The sequence below is a fragment of the Choloepus didactylus genome, chromosome 17 (genome assembly GCF_015220235.1).
Source record: "Choloepus didactylus isolate mChoDid1 chromosome 17, mChoDid1.pri, whole genome shotgun sequence".
Classification (NCBI taxonomy): Eukaryota; Metazoa; Chordata; class Mammalia; order Pilosa; family Megalonychidae; genus Choloepus; species Choloepus didactylus.
This window is the reverse complement of record NC_051323.1, coordinates 55059075-55080194: the sequence shown is the minus strand read 5'-3', so window position 1 is coordinate 55080194 and position 21120 is coordinate 55059075. Positions and strand designations below refer to the sequence as shown.

Genomic DNA, 21120 nt, shown 5'->3' with positions numbered 1-21120 from the left:
TGGGCCTTACCCCTCCCGGAAATGGCTGCAATCCCCACCCCCATGGTGGTGCGCGGCTGCATGCGAAATTCGGCATGAGTGTCCTCGCGAGGTCCTGCGCTGGGCCCTTGCGCGTCGCGGTGCGCGCGGGTAAGCGTCGGCCCGCTCCGAGCCCTGGTTGCCGTGGAAACCGCCTGGGGTGCCTTCCTCAGTGCTGAGGTTGGGGGCTGCTGGGGCCCCGCGGCTCACTTCTAGCGGAAGGCTCTCTCGGCTGGAGGCAGTTCAGCCTGATAACGTAATGGCTGTGTGGTGCTGGGCAAAGTGCTTGCCTTCTCTGTGCCTTTGTCCGGGGTTTGGGGCGAGATTAAGGGCAACAAAGCTTCTTTGGAAGCGCTCAGGCTGCTGTGCACATATAAAATATTCAGATTTTTAATCGGTACTGTTGGTTGTATTTGCTTTTGGCAGCAATCCCTTGTCTTTGGAGAGGGAACTATTTCAGCTCTGGGAAAGAGCCGGCGGAAAACGAACCGGTGACTCCGATGCTACGACACCTTATGTACAAAATAAAGTCTACTGGTCCCATCACTGTGGCCGAGTACATGAAGGAGGTCTTGACTAACCCAGTAAAGGTATGGGTGTAAGAGGCTGAAGACCAGGCCCGCTCAAGCAGATTTGCAAGGTTGGAGCCTGCTCTAGTGTGAGCAGGGAAGGGTGTGGGTAGAGAGGAGCCCGAGGGTCCTTAGCCCAGGCAGTGAGGGGGTGCCTTCCAGGGCAAGACCTTTGGACACAGAAATTCATCTGCAGATAGGTTCCTCCTCTCCCTGTGACAGGTGACTCGCTGTTTCTCATCCAATAACTCAGGTTGTGTTGTGGTGAGAGGTTCTTCATTCATCTATCCTGCAAATACTGGAAACTCAGTGGGTGCAAATACTGGAAATTCTATCCTCAGCCCTTTGCTGAGGATAGAATAAGAACAAGAGCCTCCCTCACGGGGCTTATAGTTTCGCTGTAAAGTGGACCTTGCTTAACTGTGACTTACCGGCTCTCAGTTGGTAGAGTTGATTTTTGTCGCCTTGAATCTACGACTTTCCCAGCAATAATTGATCTTCTCTGATCTTTTATTATGGCCAGAAAATAAAGTTTGCACTTATTAGTAGGATAAAAAAACATTTGTAAGCCTCACCATAGTTTAAAAATCCCTTGAAGAAAAATGTTAAGATTATTTACCTTTTGAGAGAAAATCTATATAAATGAAAGTACTTAATATTCAAGACAGGCTTATTTGTAAGTTGCAAATAATTGAAACTGATTCCTGTAACAGTCTGTAAGTGACTAGATGATGATAAATACCATTTACAGAGGACACTTACTATGTGCCAGGCTCTGACTTAAGTAGTTTTTGTGAATTATCTCATTTAATTCTCATAACAATCTATGAGGAATACAATGTTATCACTTCCATTTTTCAAATGAAGCAGCTAAGCTTAAGTAGCTTGCTTGAGGTTACATAGTTAATAAAAGCTTGGTTCTAGAGCCCACACTCTTGGCCCTTCACTGTATCATACTTAGGTATAAATTCTGTAATTGGGAGTCTGTCCAAAGTGTTATGGAAAAGGGACAGTCAACTAAGAACACCTTCCAAGTAGCAGAGGCTCCTGATAGATGCTTGAAGTATGAGGAGTTCTCAGAGGAAGGAAAAGGGAACTAGAGCAGAATGAACAAGGGTACAGAGGTGAGGGAGAACCTGGCGGGCACGCTGGAAGTGTGGAGGGCTGGTAAGAGGTGGGCAGGCACCAGATCATAAAGCACTTGGTATGAGTTGCTGTGGAGTTTGGACATCATTCTGCAAGCAATTGGGAGCATTGAACTTCTTTAAGCAGGGGAGGGATGTGATCAGATTTGTTTGTTAGACATTTTACTTGGGCGGTAGGTCGATGATAGGGTATGTGGAGAGGAGGCAGTCAACAGAAGACTCAATACAGATGCTATTTTGAGAAATAATGAGAGCTGGATCAAGTCAGTGGCAGTACTGATAAAGAGGAGGTGACAAGTTCCAAAGGTATTTAGGACACAGAATGGTAACTGACTGGATTTGTGAAATGAGGGAAGGATGACTTTCCTACCTGGGCTGATGGGTGGCTGGTGGAATCATTTCTCTGGGAGAAAGGAATGCGGGAGGAAAAGCAGCAACTGTTTTAGGAGGGAGAGGAAGGATGAAGAGTTCCACAAAATGAATATCTGTAAAATTTAAGTAAAGATACTGTGTTTCATTTTGCTTATTTAGAGGAGAGAATTCTTTCTTACTAAATAATTGTTTATTTCATTGTATACATTACGTAAGATTTTTTGGAGATTCAAAATAACAATGTTTGAAAGTTAATATTTTTTCTCTATTTTTTTCTTTTTACTTAGGGATATTATATGAACTATGACATGCTAGGAGAAAAAGGAGATTTCATTACTTCACCTGAAATAAGTCAGATCTTTGGGGAGGTAATATCCCATGTGTTCTAGTTTGCTAATGCTGCCAGAATGCAAAACACCAGAGATGGAATGGCTTTTATAAAAGGGGGTTTATTTGGTTACACAGTTACAGCCTTAAGTCCATAAATTGACCAAGGTAACACATCAGCAATTGGATACCTTCACTGGAGGATGGCCAATGGTGTCCAGAAAACCTTTGTTACCCGGGAAGGCATGTGGCTGGTGTCTGCTCCAAAGTTCTGGTTTCAAAATGTCTTTCTCCCAGGACATTCCTCTCTAGGCTGCAGTTCCTCAAAAATGTCACTCTTAGTTGCACTTGGGATATTTGTCCTCTCTCAGCTTCTTCAGAGCAAGAATCTGCTTTCAACGGCCATCTTCACACTGTCTCTCATCTGCAGCTCCTGTGCTTTCTTCAAAGTGTCCCTCTTGGCTGTAGCACGCTCGCTCCTCTGTCTGATCTTATATAGTGCACCAGTAATTTAATTCAGACCCACCTAATGGGCGGGCCAACACCTCCATGGAAATTATCCAATCAGAATCATCACCCACATTTGGGTGGGGCGCATCTCCATTGAAACACTCAAAGAATTACAATCTAATTAACACTGATAGGTCTGCCCACACAAGATTACATAAAAAATAATGGCATTTGGGGGGACATAGTACATTCAAACTGGCACACCATATAAACTATAAAAGAAACTCTAATATCACACATTGTATTATTCTATATTAGTGTTTTCCAGCTTTTTTTAATGACTTATCAAATTTTTAATGTTTTAGTAGTTTCTGTATGAGGGAATAGAAAGGCAGCAAAGGGCAGAAAATGGTTTAGAAGACATTTGAAAAGTTTATTGTAGTGAAGGAAATAGAGAAATAATAGGGACAAAGGAAAAGAGATGGAAGTCAAAGGAGGACAAGAGAATTAGAGGAAATATGAGAATGGAAGGAGGAATATAGACACAAGGAAAGGAGGAAAGAGAGAGAACTTAAGAAGGAGAGAGAAAAGAAAGAATAATACTGAGGAATTAGTGGAATCAACTGAGCCCCCAGCCATGATTTAGCCATCATTACAGCAGAAGTCTCCCTTTATGGAACTTTTGAATTCTTCTCAGGAATTCTAGTTCATTTCTTTCCATCCAAGTGCCGTTGATCAATTTAGAAATAGAAAATAGTGCAAAAGAGGCAGTAGAATCCAGGTATTGGAAAACATTAGTTATGCCTTCAAACCTCATAATTATTTAAATCATATGAATATGAAGAATTGGGATAATTGTATTTCATTTGTATATTTGCTTTTGAATTCTAGTACATCTAAGTACCTCTCATTTGAGTCACGGGACCGTATAATGGAGGCTGCCTTGTAGGTAGGATCTCTGGTTATTGAGTTTCCTTAATGGTGCCTGTTGTGGCATAGTCCCAGTGAAGTTCCTGTATGCATATACATACATGTACATATTAAATTAAAACATGCATTGTGGATGTTTGCAAACATTTTGTTCCAAAGTGCATATTAATGTAGTTTTATATTGGGCTATACTTTAAAATGCTTTAATGTATTTTCTTCCTTGTCACAGCTACTAGGGATATGGTTCATTAGTGAATGGATAGCCACTGGGAAAAGCTCAACTTTCCAACTGGTGGAACTGGGCCCAGGTAGGGGTACCCTCACTGGAGACATTTTGAGGGTAGGTAATACAAGAATGCTTTGAAGTCTCATGTAGGTGAATCTTATTACTTCTGCCTGTGTTTACAAACTTTGTGGATTTCGTTGGCTTTTAGCCCTACCTCCTGGATTTCATATTTCTCAGCTAAAACACGTCACAATAACATAATGAATCTTTTATTGTCGTCTGTGTTATAAACTTAAAAGGAAGGGGAATGTAAAAAAACTATACAAGACAACATGGGGAGAATATATTTGTCTTTGGAGTAGGGAGTTTTTTAATTACACAAAAGGCTGAAATCATAAAGGAAAAGATTAATAATTTCAACTATATTAAAATTAAGAACTTTTTTTTTTTTAATCATTTTATTGAGATATATTCACATACCACGCAGTCATACAAAACAAATCGTACTTTCGATTGTTTACAGTACCATTACATAGTTGTACATTCATCACCTAAATCAATCCCTGACACCTTCATTAGCACACACACAAAAATAACAAGAATAATAATTAGAGTGAAAAAGAGCAATTGAAGTGAAAAAGAACACTGGGTACCTTTGTCTGTTTGTTTCCTTCCCCTATTTTTCTACTCATCCATCCATAAACTAGACAAAGTGGAGTGTGGTCCTTATGGCTTTCCCAATCCCATTGTCACCCCTCATAAGCTACATTTTTATACATCTGTCTTCGAGATTCATGGGTTCTGGGTTGTAGTTTGATAGTTTCAGGTATCCACCACCAGCTACCCCAATTCTTTAGAACCTAAAAAGGGTTGTCTAAAGTGTGCGTAAGAGTGCCCACCAGAGTGACCTCTCGGCTCGTTTTGGAATCTCTCTGCCACTGAAGCTTATTTCATTTCCTTTCACATCCCCCTTTTGGTCAAGAAGATGTTCTCCGTCCCACGATGCCGGGTCTACATTCCTCCCCGGGAGTCATATTCCACGTTGCCAGGGAGATTCACTCCCCTGGGTGTCTGATCCCACGTAGGGGGGAGGGCAGTGATTTCACCTTTCAAGTTGGCTTAGCCAGAGAGAGAGGGCCACATCTGAGCAACAAAGAGGCATTCAGGAGGAGACTCTTAGGCACAAATATAGGGAGGCCTAGCCTCTCCTTTGCAGCAACCGTCTTCCCAAGGGTAAAACTTATGGTAGAAGGCTCAACCCATCAAACCACCAGTCCCCTATGTCTGTGGTCATGAAGAACTTCTTAAAGTTACCAGAAAGAGGGTGAAAAGACAAGACACAGAGTGGGAGAAGCTATTTACAACACATAACCAACAAAGAACTAGTAAGGATATATAAAGAACTGCTTTAAGTCAATAAGAAGACAGATAATTCAGTAGAAAAATCAGGTCAAAGACTTGAATAAGCCCTTCATCAAAGAGGAAACCCAAATGGCCATTAAAAATGAAAAGTTGGCTCAGCTTCATTGGTAATCGGGGAAATAAAATCACAGTGGTTTCACCAGATGGGGAAGAATTGAAAAGTCTGAAAACACCAAATATTGGTAAAGATGGGGAGAAGTGGAGCAATGGGAACTCATATACTGCTCCAAAGAGTGTAATTTGGTACAACCACATTGAAAAACTATTGGATATTGTCTACTAATGTTTAACTTACTTATACAGTATGACCCAGCAATTTCACTACTAGTCATATACCCCAGAGAAACTAGTGTGTGTGCTTACCAGGAAACACGTACAAAAATATAGCAGCATTGTTTAGAATGGCAAAAAAACTGGAAACAACTCAAATACCTATCAGTGGAAAATGGATAAATAATTGTGGTATAGTCATATAGTAGAATGCCAAGTGCTGTGAAAATGTATGAAATCACAACAGAATGCAACAGTATGTAACACATAACCTGATGTTAGTGAAAAAAGCAGTTGGCAAAGATTTCATATGATTGTATTTTCATAAAATATAAAAACAATCAACATTAAACAATATATGTTTGGTGATACAAATGTAGTTAACAGGATTTATAGAGAAAAGCCAGGGAATGAATATTCTCCCATGTATCATTCTATCTTCTACCTAATATTTTATAAAAACATTGAAAAGGAGGAACATTACTTACAGTATACAATAAACAATAGTATTTATTAAGTTTTTGTAGTTTATACTATTTTGGAACCCATTAGTCTTTTTATTCTTGATACTATATGACTTTTATTTGAAATTAGGAATCAAAGGATTTTGTTTATAGAGAAGGATTTATACATATCTGAAAAATAAGAATCCTGATTATGTTATTTTGGGGAAAATAAAAGGAAATGAAACCACAAATTTAAGTTCCAAGGCTCTATTTTATCTCTCTTTAAATTGGCAAAGGCATTTGAATATAAACATTTAATAAGTTTCTCAAATAATATTTTCTTGTTTCAAGTACTTTAAAAATCAAGCCCAACACCCTTAAGATCGAGTAATAAAAACTCTTGAAATGCCAAAGAATTAAAAGCATTAAATAGCCAAAGAAGTTTTACAGAGCTGTTTTTATTTTTTATCTTACTTTCTGAAGGAATTTTCTCTTGGGAGGAAGTTTTTCCTTGCTGCAGTTTCATCTCAAAACTAAATTTGGAAAACTCTTCTTGTCCATATTGTCAGTCTGTACTTGCATACCTATGAGTTATTAGGAGGCAGATCACCAGTGGAAGTTAATTCAAATGAAAATAATATTGGTGTAATTTATGCTTTGGGCATTGAGTTTTTAGTATTAAAATAGTTATTTTCCTTAAGATTTTCTTTCCCCCCATGCTTATATCAATAAAAAGAAGTTATGTAATCTAAGAAAAAATAGAAAATGTGATAGAATCCCAGTGTTAAACTGTCAAGTTGTTAGTACCATTCAAATTTGATTCTCCAAGGGTACAGTTTTTAATTATCTCTAAGAGGAGGCTATTTCATAGACTTAGAGGCTTTATAAAATCAAGGCTGTATACATTTTATTTCCTTGGTCTTTTTTTGGACTCCAAAATCTGATTCATTTTTATTAAATGCTCATCTTCTGTTTTCACTTGTCATAATTCTCATTGTCATTAGAAAACTGTTCATTTCTTATATAAGTTATGTTTAATGACTCTAATAGGTCATGATTCTCATAGACTGCTGCAGAGTGACTTGTGTGAGGAACAAACTGCTCTCGAACCAAATAGTACTTCCACTGTGACGTGAGCAAATTATTGGGGTAAATGATTAGAAAATTTAAAATCTATTCAACACATTGTATTTTGCCAATAATATTTTCTTCTTTCTGTATTTAGGTGTTCAGTCAGCTTGGATCCGTGTTGAAAAACTGTGACATTTCAATACATCTGGTAGAGGTGAGCCAAAAATTAAGTGAGATTCAAGCATTGAAACTGACTGAAGAGAAGGTCCCATTAGAGCGAAATGCTGGATCCCCAGTGTATATGAAAGGTGTTACTAAGTCTGGGATTCCAATTTCCTGGTACCAATATCTGCAAGATGTTCCAAAAGGTAATTGCTTTGCATTGATTAATAAAAGAATGTTTGATCGAACCCCTCACAGTAGTGATAGGTGACTCCCTACCTTTAATAGCAATATAATAGATTATGAATCAGTGCTGCCAGGTCTGTACAGAATAGTTATTTTCTAGAAAAAAACATTGTATTAGAAAACCAACTTGCCTGACATTAAGGAGCAATGTGTTTCATGCAGTTTTGCAAAATACACAATGCAAAACAAAATGTAATTCTCTTTTAAAAACTTTCTTTTTAAAACTTTTTAGTTTTTCCTTACAGCTAATAGTGATAATGAAACAGCCCAAGGCAGCAGGGGCTGAAGGAAGAAACTTTGGCAGCTGAATATCATTTAATTATCTAATTTTTTGAAAATTTTTACTTGTCTAAAAGCAAGTAAGGTGTGGTGGTAAAATCTGTGAACTACCCAGGAATCTTGTATTGCTGAGTCCCTGCTCAACCCTAAAATAGTGGTGTCATCTTGGGCAAGGCCCTTTAAGCCATTCTGGCCCCACCTTCTCTGTTGATTTCATGAAATTCCAATTCCTCTTCCAGTTCTAACAAATTTGAGTTTTAATTTCTTTCAGCCTAGTGATATGCATGAGATTAAACTGATAATTCAGGTATTTTGGCTCTCTGGCCTGTTAAATGCAAGATGGTATATGTTACATAGAAGATGAGAATTGTTTCCTTAACTGTTCTGCAGAGTGGGTTTTCCATGAAGAGGTCTGGAAGATTCTGTGGTGGTGATGATTCTTATGGAAGCATCACAGGTTCCAGTATTGAACTAGGCATTTTCTTTCTCATAGTTAATGTTCGGAAGAATCAATTAATCGCCTTAGAAATGCTGAAACATTAACTTTTTTCTCCTATTTTTAATTAGGTAACAGCTTTTACCTTGCACATGAATTTTTTGATGTTCTTCCTGTGCATAAGTTTCAGGTATTGTTGGAAAGAAAAGTCATGTTTATAATTGAGTAAGAAAGGGCCTTATGTTGCAAGACTGAACATTTACTGTATTTAATTATTCAATATATGAACATAACCTGTAGAAGTTCTTAACTATATTTGGAATGTTGATGGATATAAATAATGGAAAAACAGAAATGCATTATTAAGGAGAATTCTGGTAGAATAAAAATATGAGAAAATTCAGTGGTAAATGACTATAGTGCAATGTAGGATTTTTTTTTGTTTTTGGCAAATTTTCTTTCAAATGCCAAAGATTAATTTTTTTCCTCTTCCCGTGAGGACGTTTCAGATTTGGTGGCAATGCATGTGTTTTGCTAACTTTTAATGCTGAGTCGATTGTTGGCAAAAGCTTCTGATTACTCCTCTTGTCTTTTTTTTGGACACTTTCCATGCTCCTTATTTTCTTATCTTCTTTTACAGCTCTATCGCTGTTATTGCTTCTCTCTTACAACATTAATAGTTTGCATTTATCAGTCTACTTATATTGTTCAAGGAAATGAGCAATGCATTTAAATAATTTTAAGTAGTAAAGTGCTCAGTAATGTTAGTTATCTATCTTATTTATGGTAATAGGAGAAAACTAATAATTATTTTTGATAGAGACAATTTTAGGAACAAATTTACAAGTTTTTTTTTTTTTTTGAATGCATTGTGTTTAGAAAACACCACAAGGATGGCGGGAAGTATTTATTGATATTGATCCACAAGTTTCTGATAAACTGAGGTTTGTTTTGGTGCCTTGTACCACCCCAGCAGAAGTCTTCATACAAGTAGGAATTTTTTTTCCCCTTTTATTTTCTTTTATCTTCAAAATCTTTACTAAGTTAGTATTTTACAGTTCCTTTTCACGGGGAAAGAGTTGCTCTCATATGTGAGGTGCCTTTTAATAATGATGAACTGTGCACAAGATCTAGTCAGGATATTGGGTTAAAATCCACTGTATCATGTTTTAGCTGTGCATCCTTAAACAATAATAACGTAATAAGAGATAAAGTTCATAAATTATTACTCAGAAAGCATTTATTAACTTTCTCTGACTACTTAACTTTCTCTACCGTGGTTTCCTTACTTCAAAATGGTGACAAAATTGCTCCTTTACGGGAAGAATTGAATGTCTGTGAAAGCAATATAGTACAGTGTAGAGTTCGGTAATAACAGCTAACATTTTTAAGTACTTGGTATGTATTATCCTGTATTTTCTTATTTAATGTGTAAAAGAACTGTATTAAGTAACTGTTATTATTATAATCCTCTGTGGGCTCCTGCTAGAGCATGTTTTTTTCTCCTTGCTTCCATTCAACTCTAAACTTGATTCAAGACTGCCAGGATGTAAATTTACTACTGCATTCTATTGACCTCAAGGAGAATTGTGCTTAATTTTTAAAAAAAAAACTGTACTTCTCAGAAATGTGTGGGCATTACATTGCCTCTCTTTATTTTTTTCTAGCTCAGAGAAGATTGTCATTTTCTGGACCTTAATTAAGAATTTTCTAGCCCAGAAGTTATCAGTTTTAAAAGTATAACAGTTTTTAAACCTGAACTGATAAATGAAACCTTTCCTTGCAAACTATAAGTAAATTAAAATATCAGCCTAAACACTATGAACATTTCTGTTTACTTCACATTCTGGCTACCTAATTTTACCTGAGAAACTCTTAAAACTACCAAGATTTTACCTGAGAAACAAATTCATAAAACTACCAACTCCCTTTTGGCCCTGGGAGTTGTTTCTTACTAGTTATTGACTTGATTATATAATGTATGATTTTATAATGAAGAAAAATATATAAAATTTTCAATCATCTCAGAAATTAGAAAAATTTTATATAGACTGGTCAACTTAACAAGTATTAATATTAATTGTCGTTTCACTTTTTAAGCCAATAAGCCCTTACTGTGGACCTTTAGTTACTAACTGAACATCTTGGGAACTAAGGGTCTCAGGTATGTTGGCATTAGTTCATAAGCTAGTGAAGTAATGGTAACTAAATACAGGACAAATCATTTTTTTTTCGCCTCAACAGAACACTACGTGATATATTGTTCAGTAGGGTCTGTTTTATTATATTGGATTTATATCATTCATTATTTCATCACATCTGAGTGCCTACTATGCCAGGCATTGTTCTAGGCAGACAAAAATATCTTTTCCCGTGCCTATGATCCAGTGGAATATATAATATCTATATGAATTATGATATGAAAGTAATGCCACCATAAATAAAATAATAATGCACTTGGGTTTTTTTGGGGGGTGGGGGGCTGGGAAGGCATATACCTTTTTTATAACAGAAATTAAAATGTTGTAAATTTAGTGGATGGTGCCCAAAAACCAAGAAGTTCCGTAAAATAAAAAGGATGCCACGTGAAAAACTGAGTGTGGAGAACATATTCTTATTGAAAAGGAATTTATTTTTATTGTAATTAAGAAATGCTCATTGGCGAGAAACCTGAAATTATAGATGTGAAAAAAGAAACCCTAAAGAAACAATTCTTTTGAATGATGTATTTTGATTCTTTTTTCAACTGTTCCCTTACTAGCATGATGAAACAAGGGATCACGTGGAAGTGTGTCCTGATGCTGGGGTTATTATTGAGGAACTTTCTCAACGCATTGCACTAACTGGAGGTGCTGCACTCATTGCGGATTATGGTCACGATGGAACAAAGACAGATACCTTCAGAGTATGAGTAATTCAGTAATTATCAGAATTTAATTGGTATGATTTAATTGGAATTATCACTTGTTAGATTTTAAGCTCATTTAGGATCTTTATCTTATGTTTGGTTTCCGCAGTGCATCACATTGTTGTATTTTATAATTAATGTTAATTCATATTATTATAATTACTCTTAACTCTCACTCTTACTTTCTAACACTAATTAGTGTCCACTTTCCAACTCTCCTTTGAATCGAGTCTGCACTGGCTACATTGTTCCTTAGTTGCAATATCTAGGTTTGCATAGACCCTAGTAAACATCTGAGGGATTATAAATGGGAAGATTTTCTTAAAGTTTACACTTGTTCCCTCTCCGTCCTGCCTCCCCTCACCCCACTTTCTTTTTTTTTTTTTTTTTTTGGTACTTCTTTGCAGATTTGAAGCTGACTTAACTAGCTAGTGTAATCATCTGAAGTTTTTCAATTTTATTTTCAGCCTCTTTCCTCTCCAGATGTATTCCTCAACATCTTTTCTTATGTTTCTTGAATGTGATCAGTTTTGTTCAGTATACTTTGACATACATTTAACTAGATGATCTTAGTCATTCTCTAGAACTGTAGTTTTCAATTTCTGTCTCTAAGAATAATCTGGAGAGTCTGTTAAAAATGCTAATTCCCCAAACTCACCTTTAGAATTCAGTTCACTAGGTCTGGCTCAGGTCCACATATTTTCATGTGCTTCTGTGGTACATGGTCTGTGGAAACACTTTGTAAAACACTTTTTAAGTTCTGATAACCTGAACTCATCAATAGAATTAATGAGATCGCCTGTATTCCTTCGCCAGCAGCATTAATGAAAATGTTAAATAACTTTGTGTCAGGACAGCATCTTCAGGCATTCTAGCATTGCATTTTATATTGGGTTTTCCATATAGCATTTCATTGAAAAAAAGGGTGCTACTGCTTTAAGAGTTTGAAAACCACTAATTCAGGCCATATTTTCCTTTTTAACAGTTGTCATGTATAATGTACTAAAATGGCAGCATTCCTTAATTTTGATAATAACCACCATAGAAAGGCAAAACTCATAATTTCTTTATGTTTTAGGGCTTTTGTGGTCACAAACTTCATGATGTCTTAATTGCCCCAGGAACAGCAGATCTAACAGCTGATGTGGACTTCAGTTTTTTGCGCAGAATGGCACAGGGAAAAGTGGCCTCTCTGGGGCCAATAAAACAACAAATGTTTTTAAAAAATATGGGCATTGATGTCCGGTTGAAGGTAATGTTTTATTTTATTTCATTATCATTAAATAGTTTAATTTCATAGTATTTAAAAGCAGTTATTTTAAATTTTACATTTACCTGGCCTTAATGCTGTTATAGTTAGCCAGATGCTTGGTGGCCCAGTCTTTTTAGTAATGTGGGATTCAGTGTAACCAGACAGCCCAGGGGTAGAGCAGCCTGGTAAGTTTCATGCATCTCCAAATGAGGTGGAATTAAACCTTTCAAAGAGTTTTCATGTTTGTTAAAAAACTTGACTGTATTTAATTTACATGTTGGATTTTATAACTGTTCTTCTGAGGACACTTAACTCTTCAGTGTAGATAAAACCATCTGGGGTTATTTGTGAAAAAACCAAATTCAGTAGGTTTGGGTCATAGCAAACTACATTTTAACAAGCACCCCAGATGATTCTGAGGTAGACGATCAGAAATCACATTTTTAGCCCTACTTTATGGAATATTTCATAGTCCCTTGTTATATACAACTAGGAATCCTTTCTTCTGGTTATTTTGGCTAAGAAATTTTTTCTTTTCAGGTTCTTTTAGATAATTCAGATGAGGCATCCATGAGGCAGCATTTACTTCAGGGCTATGATATGTTAATGAATCCTAAGAAGATGGGAGAAAGATTTAACTTCTTTGCGTTGCTACCTCATGAGAGACTTCATGGTCGAAGTCATCAGGTGAATGCGTGTCAGTCAAAACCCTCTTCATCACCTGTAGCTGGATTTAATGAACTTACCTGGAGGTGACGTTTCAGTGTGGACTTAGTACCTACCCCCCATCTGTATAAGAAATCTATTATATAAAGGAAACACATTTTGTACATGGTGGGTAAATGTGTTCACATGTTTTATCTTTTTACAGCCAGTGAAAACAATCCACGTTATGCAGTTAAAAATCATAGAAATTTTAAGGCTGTATCTGACTTTTGGACATAACTATGTCCTCAATTTAATGAAACAAGTAAGTTACTGTGAACCGAGTTTCTTTTAATTAATAAAGCTGGCTGCTGTATTTCTGTTTTATTCTAAAAAAGTAAACATGAACATTGATTGATTTAATAAAAACTGGAAACAATCATTTTAAATGGCCATTCACAGAGGACTGATAAGTGATCCATACATTATTTTAAAAAGTGAGGTAGATCTATATGTTCTGACATAAAAAGATCTCTAAGATTTAGTAAGTGAAGAGTATAGTGGAAAAGTTTCTATAGTTAAGCTTATATATGAAATATATAAAAAACTTATATATGAAATAATTAAAATATAAGTAATTTCATAGAAACTAATTTACTAGTGCAAACTGGTCATTTTTTGTTCTGATATATATACATGTTTAAAAAAAGTAAGGAAAGGATGCTCAAGAAATTTAATCACTATTAAATTTCCCAATCTGGAAGTAAGTTTGAGAGGTCATGAGAGGCTTATTTTTTAATTTATCCTTCTGTGGTAGAATCTGCATGTGTGAATTTTATAATAAAAAAATTAGATAAAATTTGTCTTTAATTATAAAAATCACAGTAAAAACAGTAAATTTGATATGTGCTTGAAATATGAATTAGAATAAATGTAGATATATAGACGGAATAATTTTCTGCATTGAGTGAATTCTCCCTTATTTTCAGAAAATGTTAAGTTTTTGTTCTATATTTTCTTATTTTTTTGATTAGTAGAAATTTTATATTAATAATATTGGAAACATGAACTTTCTGAGGAATTCTTATACTAGAAACAAACTTACAAGGGGAGATAGAAAAGAATACTAGTCATATGTCTTGAACAAAAGGCTTAATTATATATTGGTTCATTGGCAGGGTGATGAATTATTGCTTTTTTGTTGTTGCTTCTGCTTGACTGAAAACATTCAGTTTCTCATGCTAAACTCAGGAAGATGGAAACTTTATTTTTCAGATGCAGCCCAGCCTTGGACTATTCCCAGCCACTATTATTCTATTTCCATATTTATTTTCTGTTTTCAAAGACTTGGGTGGAAGAATTTTTGAATGATGAAAATGCCCATAGTTGGCCCCTCCCAAATAAATACTAGTTTTTATAATTAAGGCTTAACAGTCAGATAATGTCTTAAATCTTGAAAACTGGAACATTCACTTTGATATTAGGTATTTAACTTTTCTAAGTCTTCTAGTCATTGCTATAGTTGAATTTTTAGTGGTAGTTCCAGAAAAATTTATAGTTACAATTATTCCAAACTTTTACTCCAAGAAATGAGACCTCCAGATAATTATCTCAAATATAGTATAAAATTATAATACTGAGTTGTTTTTTATTTTAGGCACATAAAAAATTCAACGTACTTAAATAAAGCATTAGTTCCATTTACAAACGCTATTTCCAAAATAATCCAATTACCAAGACCTAAGAAAGTAACAACCAAATAAAATTTTTTTTGGATACCTCTACTAGAGATAGGCTCAGGTTTTCACATGGAAAAGTAAATGGTGGTATGGAAATACATTTTATTATCAAGCTTCTTTGAGGATATTTACAAAAAATGGGATGTAACAAAAAATATAAAAATGTACTAGACAGTCATTTTAGACTACTTTGTACATTATCAAATGTTTCTAGGAAACAAATATTTCTTATACAAATACAACTTGACTTCAAAACAAAAAAGGTTATTAGGTTATACAGTATCTGGAGTAATTACTCAACACCAGATTATCTGACAGTGACTTTACAAATAGTTTTAGAAAATTTCTTAAGCAGTCAACAACAAAAACAAAAAAGAGTGCAACTAAATTCATGGCTTGTGAAGTATGATTATACAAATATAGCAAACCAACATCATTCCAGTTAATTTTCACCCTATGCTGTAAAAACACAGTAGGGAACCTAGTGGCCCAGAATTATTTCCTTTGTGCTTGTTGATAATAAAAAAGTAACTTTGGAGAAATTTGGGGAAGTCATCCTCTATCACATGGAAAATACATTTATAAATCATTTTTCAAAATTAATTTGTTTTAATTTTTAGAATTACTTTATGAGAATGAATTACTGAGTGATGTTGTGAAATGTCTCCTGGAGATATTTATAATAGGCAGCACAGCAAAGTGGTTAAGAGGGTTAAGACGAACTGTGGAGCCATACTGCCTGGGTTCAGATCCACATACTAACTGTTTGACCTTCGGCAAGAAGTTACTTGATCTCCCTGTGCCTCGATTTCCTTATCTGCAAGATGAGATTCACAGAGTACTCACCTCATGGTTGTTATTAGGGTAAATGAGTTAAAACTTGTAAAGAGCTTAGAACACAGGAGCACAGCATGTTTCCTATTATTCTCTCAGGGATATTAGTCCTATTTAAGGGAGTAGCTTAAGGGATCTCTCCCTTATTCTGTTCATATACAGAACAATCTTTTGCTTTGCTACCTCAAATTCAGTGGGCAGTGATAGTTTATTGAATATGTTCATACTTATCTGATCTTCTCAGTAACACTGTGAGGAAGGTAGAGCCAAGAATTATTTTCATTTTATAGACTCAGGAACTTGAGGCTCAGAGAAGACTGTCGTCTGCCCAGACCACATAGTTAATAAATAATAGAGCCAAGAATTAAACCCAGATTTTCAGACTCCAGATTTTTTGGTCTTTACATTATACTGCATGGAGTTAAAAAAAGGTTTACAATAATTACTAGGGAATGATAAAAGAAAAAAACCCACTAGATTTCTTACAAGTGGATGGTGCCACATCTTGAACTTTTTTTTGGAGAACACTAATAGTAACCATTCTAAAAGCTATGAATAAGACTAACTTTTTAAATTGAGTATTATAATCTGAGAAGGGAAAAGATTTCATTAGCCGACTGCTGGAGCTGAAATGTAAAAAGAAATACTTATCTCATTCTTTTATTTGCTCTGCTGACAATATAGCCACTTACAAATGGATTCATGATTCATCCTCCTCCCCCCCCAAAAATTCCTTAAAATAATTGATTTAAAAATATTCTAGATATCTGTAAAGCTCTCCAATAGACTAAAAAAAATGATACTGTTGTCCATTCTTTGCTGTAGCACTAACTCACCCCGTGCTAGCCTTATTTTTTTAGTATATATTTAATTTTCTCCCTCAAATTAACCTTGTGTAAAGATAAATTGTGTAATTAAACTTTAGATTTGCACCTATTGAATGTTGGAATACAATCACTGAGACATCATGGAGGTTTCAGTGGGAATATGAGAATTTAACAGCAAAGGTGAACTATGAGACAACATACATAATTTAGACCAGCAGTTCTAATCCTATTTTTATAACATCACTTGTCCCTGATTATCTTAAAGGTTGCTGCAACATTTTCACAAAAGGTGACAACCTCATTTTTATGTTGCAACTACAAAAAGGTTAGGAATCACTGTTTTGGAGTACTGATTCAGCTACATAAAAAAGGAAGGTAAACTCCTTTTGTGAGCATCTAGGAAAAACTCAATGCCTCTATGGTCAGTTAACAAATGTTTAAAACCTTTATATTATAGTAAATCATATGCTGCTAGCCTCTCAGTAATATCTTGTACGCAGACCTGTTTGGCAATCAACCCTACACTCTTGTAAGATCTGGTCAAGCTATGCAATATCTGGACTCCAGCTTGCCTTTTTATTGTTGGTTAATAATGTAAGAACAGGAAAGGGAGGATAAATTAAGTGCCCTTATTGTACAAAAGTGAAGGATTAGGAAAAAATACAAATACTGGATATTGCTTATGCTACCAAAATTTATGAAACGCTTCACCTTGAGTCCATTATGTGTCTTTATTACCTAGTTTCCCTTCCTGTACCTTCTCATCATGAACCACAGTGTTGGTGTCACTGACTCTTTATCATACTTCCTTGTGTCTTTGCATCCTTGCACATGACAACCTACAAAGAACAACAGTTGTACAGTAAAGTAACAGTTCATAAATTGAAATCTTTCCTTATTAAAGTTAGCTCATTGATAATTAAGGATCTTCTTCCATATCATCTGGATTGGGAGCCATAATGAAATGCTTTGGGTATACAAGGTTATGCGTGTATGCATATATTTCCCAGCGGGCATCATCGCTTTCGTGTGTAATGTAACGTTCTCCAATGCGAGTTTCAAATTCTCTAAGATCAAGCCATGTCTGATAGTCCTAGGGAAAAATGAAGTGATTATGAACATAAAAGAAACATAAAATACTGTCAACCTTTTTCTTTGCCTAGCAGCCTAGTCAAATAATTTGTAACCTCTACTCATGCGGACTTGTTATAGAAGGAGTTCCATTTGCAATACTGAAGATAATTTTTCAAATTCAGACTTTCTAATGAAGAAAATAACTAGCTTTTGAAATTAAAAAAAATTGCCTCAGGCTTCTGAGGTAGCTGAAAATAATCAATAAAACATTTTGTTCTATCCTGTAAGAGGTCTAAACCTTACTCCTCAAAATAGGGGAGAGTTCTTGGAATTACTATCAGGATAATTTGATAATCAGTGAGAATAACTATAATTGTATTTATTTTGAAGTTACCCTCAGTCTTTTGAAAAGTTACAGAGCTTCTCTCCTTACTCGGATGTTTGAGGGAAATCAATGTATCTGTACAATTAACTTTTCGAAGGGAATTAAGCCAAACATATTTTAAATGGTGTTTCTGATCTCTTCAATGCAAATATGAACCTAATTTTAGTGGACATTTAAAATGTACGTGACAGAATAAAACAAGTACATGCTTTTACAAGAGATTCATTTTAAGTTTAGGGATACAAGTAGGTTGAAAGTGAAATGATGAGAAAAAATATACCATGAAAATAATAACCAAAAGAGAACTGGGATAGGTACACTAATGTCAGACAACACAGACTTTAAGTAAAAAATGGTTACAAGGGACAAAGAAGGTTATACTGATAAAGGGGTCAATTCAACTAGAAGATATAATCATTTAAAATATATATGAACCTAGTGGCAAAGTCTCAAAATATATGTAGTAAATACTGAGATTTGAAGGGAGAAATAGATCGTTCTACATTAATAGTAGGAGACTACAATCCACCACTTTTAATAATGAATAGAATATTTAGAAAGATCAATAAGGAAATAGAAGGCTTGAATGATACTATAAACCAATTTAGAACTAACAGACATATGTAGGACACTTCACCCAACAGCAGAATTATATACAATCTTCTCTAGTGCACATGGGTCATTCTCCAGGATAGACCACATGTTAGGTCATAAAACAAGTTTCAATAAATTCAAAAATATTGAAATCATACAATATATCTTCTCCGACCACAATGAAATGAAGCTAGAAATCAATAAGTGAGGAAGAACTGGAAAATTCTCAAATACATGGAAATTAAAAAACACTCGTAAATAACCAAAGGGTCAAAGAACAAATCAAAAGGGAAATTAGGAAATATCTTGAGGCAGATAAAAAAAAGAAAACACAACATTCCAAAACTTATAGGATGTAGCAAAGGCAATACTATGACGTAAATTTATAGTTTTAAAGCCTTACATTAAAAACAAATATCTCAAAAGTCAGATACCTAACTTCACAACAGAAGAATCTAGAAAAAGAAGAGCAAACTAAGACCAAAGCAAGAAGGAAGGAAATAACAAAAATTAGAGTGGAGATAAATGAAATAGGGAATAACAAAAAACAACAGAATCAATGAAATGTCAACAAACCTTTAGTTAGACTGACAAAGGAAAAAAAGAGGAAACAAATAATTGAAATCAGAAACAAAAGTGGTACATCATTACTGAACCCTCAGGAAAAAAAAAGGACTACAAGACAATACTATGAATAACTGCCAACAAATTAGATAACAGATGAAATGGAAAAATTCCAAGAAACACTTGAACTGTGTACACAGAATCAAGAAGAAACAGTAGATCTCAACAGACCAGTCACAAGACTGAATCAGTAATCAAAAACCTTCCAAAAAGAAAAGCCCAGGACCAAATAGATGCCTTTGCTGGTGAATTTCACCAAACATTCCAAGAAGCATTAGCAACAATTCTGCTCGAACTCTTCCAAACAACTGAAGAGGTGGGAACACTCTCTTACTCATTCTGTAGGGCCAACATCACCCTACAACCTAAGCCAGATAAAGATATAAGAAAAGAAACTTACAGACCAATATCTTTTATGAATAAAGATGTAAAAATCCTCAACAAAATACTAGCAAACAAAATCCAACAGCATATCAACACAATTATAAACCATTTAGCCCAGGTATGCAAGGGTGGTTCAACATAAAATCCATTCAAGTCATAAACTACATAAATATAACAAAGGCAAAAACCCACATGATCATCTCAATTGATGCGGAAAAGACCAGAAATAGAAGGAAACTCCTCAACATGATAGAGGTCATGTATGAAAAATCCACAGCTAACATCATATTCAATGGTGAAGGACTGAAAGCTTTCCCTGTAAGAGCAGGAACTGGACAAGGATGCCCACTGTCACCACTGTTAGTCAACATTGTACTGGAAGTTACAACTAGAGCAATTAGACAAGAAAAAGAAATAAAAGGCATCCAAGTTTGTAAGGATGCAGATGACATGATCCTATATACAGAAAATCCTGAAAAATCCAAAACAAAGCTATCGGAAGCTAACAAACGAATTAAGCAAGGCGGTGGGGTACAAGATCAACCTTCAAAAGTCAGTAGTAATTCTACACACTAGTAATGAGCAATCTGAAGAGGAAATCAAGAAAAAAAAATACCATTTACAATAGCAATTGAAACAAATACCTAGGAATAAATTTAATACCAAGGATGTAAGAACTTACACATGGAAAACTATAAAACATTGATGTCAAATAAAATCAAAGACCTAAATGAATGCAAAGACATTCTGTGTTCATGAATTGGAAGACTAAACATTGTTTAGATGTCACAAGCAATTTACAGATTCAATGCAATCTCAATCAAAATTCCAACAGCCTTCTCTGCTGAAATGGAAAAGCCAAATATCAAATTTATATGGAAGGGTAAGGGACTCCAAATAGCCAAAGCCATCTTGGAAAAGAAGAACAAAGTTGGAAGACTCACACTTCCCAATTTTAAAACTTATTACACAGATACAGTAATCAAAACAGGATGCTACTAGCACAAGGACAAACACAGAGACCAATGGAATTGAGAGTTCAGAAATAACCCTTCAAACCCATAGCCAACTGATTTCTGACAAGGGGCCAAGTCTACTCAATGGGGGAAAGAATTTCTCTCCAATGAACGATGTTGAGAAAACTGGATGGACATATGCAAAAGAATGAAGGTGTACCACCACCTCACACCATATACAAAGATTAACTCAAAAAAAAAGGATCAAAGACCTAAATATAAAAACCAAAACAATAAAACTCCTCAAAGAAAACACAGGGAAGCATCTTCAGGACCTTGTGTTGGGCACCAGTTTCTTAGACTACACCGGAAGTAAGTAAAGATAAAACAGATAAACATGACCTTATCAAAATTAAAAACTTCTGTACATCAAAGGAGTTCATCATGAAAGTAAAAAGAATATCTCCAGAATGGGAGAAAATATTTGGAAACCATGTATCCAATAAGGGTTTAATATCCAGAATAAAAG

At 35.1% G+C, this 21120-nt stretch overlaps 2 protein-coding genes across 6 annotated transcripts in view; one reads left to right on the top strand and one right to left on the bottom strand.

Moving 5' to 3' along the window:
- Window positions 1–17: 17 nt before the first annotated feature.
- On the top strand, window positions 18–13603 carry NDUFAF7 (NADH:ubiquinone oxidoreductase complex assembly factor 7). Of its 2 annotated transcripts, XM_037807816.1 has the most exons (10): window positions 18–129; window positions 445–608; window positions 2392–2472; window positions 4041–4151; window positions 7401–7614; window positions 8501–8559; window positions 9249–9359; window positions 11131–11274; window positions 12356–12529; window positions 13070–13603. In XM_037807816.1, exons 1-10 carry the CDS (start codon window positions 75–77, stop codon window positions 13283–13285), a joined length of 1329 nt encoding a protein of 442 aa, XP_037663744.1. In that variant the 5' UTR covers window positions 18–74; the 3' UTR covers window positions 13286–13603. The 2 variants fall into 2 exon arrangements, with proteins under 2 accessions (XP_037663744.1, XP_037663745.1); XM_037807817.1 differs by lacking the exon at window positions 18–129 and having other exon boundaries at window positions 541–658.
- A 1255-nt stretch (window positions 13604–14858) lies between these two features.
- Window positions 14859–21120, bottom strand: part of LOC119512966 (serine/threonine-protein kinase D3) — a 114828-nt gene continuing 108566 nt past the window's right edge. For all 4 annotated transcript variants that reach the window (XM_037807812.1, XM_037807814.1, XM_037807815.1 and 1 more), the window contains one exon: window positions 14859–17667. In XM_037807812.1, the coding sequence (XP_037663740.1) occupies window positions 17494–17667 (174 nt within the window). In that variant the 3' untranslated portion in view covers window positions 14859–17493. The remainder of the gene's footprint in view (window positions 17668–21120) is intronic.

Bases quoted from the DNA above. Each gene is read 5' to 3' on its own strand.
- NDUFAF7 (XM_037807816.1), top strand. From the start codon at position 75: ATGAGTGTCCTCGCGAGGTCCTGCGCTGGGCCCTTGCGCGTCGCGGTG. The intron at 8,560-9,248 runs GTATTGTTGGAA...CATTGTGTTTAG, and splicing joins TTCCTGTGCATAAGTTTCAG to AAAACACCACAAGGATGGCG. The intron at 9,360-11,130 runs GTAGGAATTTTT...TTCCCTTACTAG, and splicing joins CAGCAGAAGTCTTCATACAA to CATGATGAAACAAGGGATCA.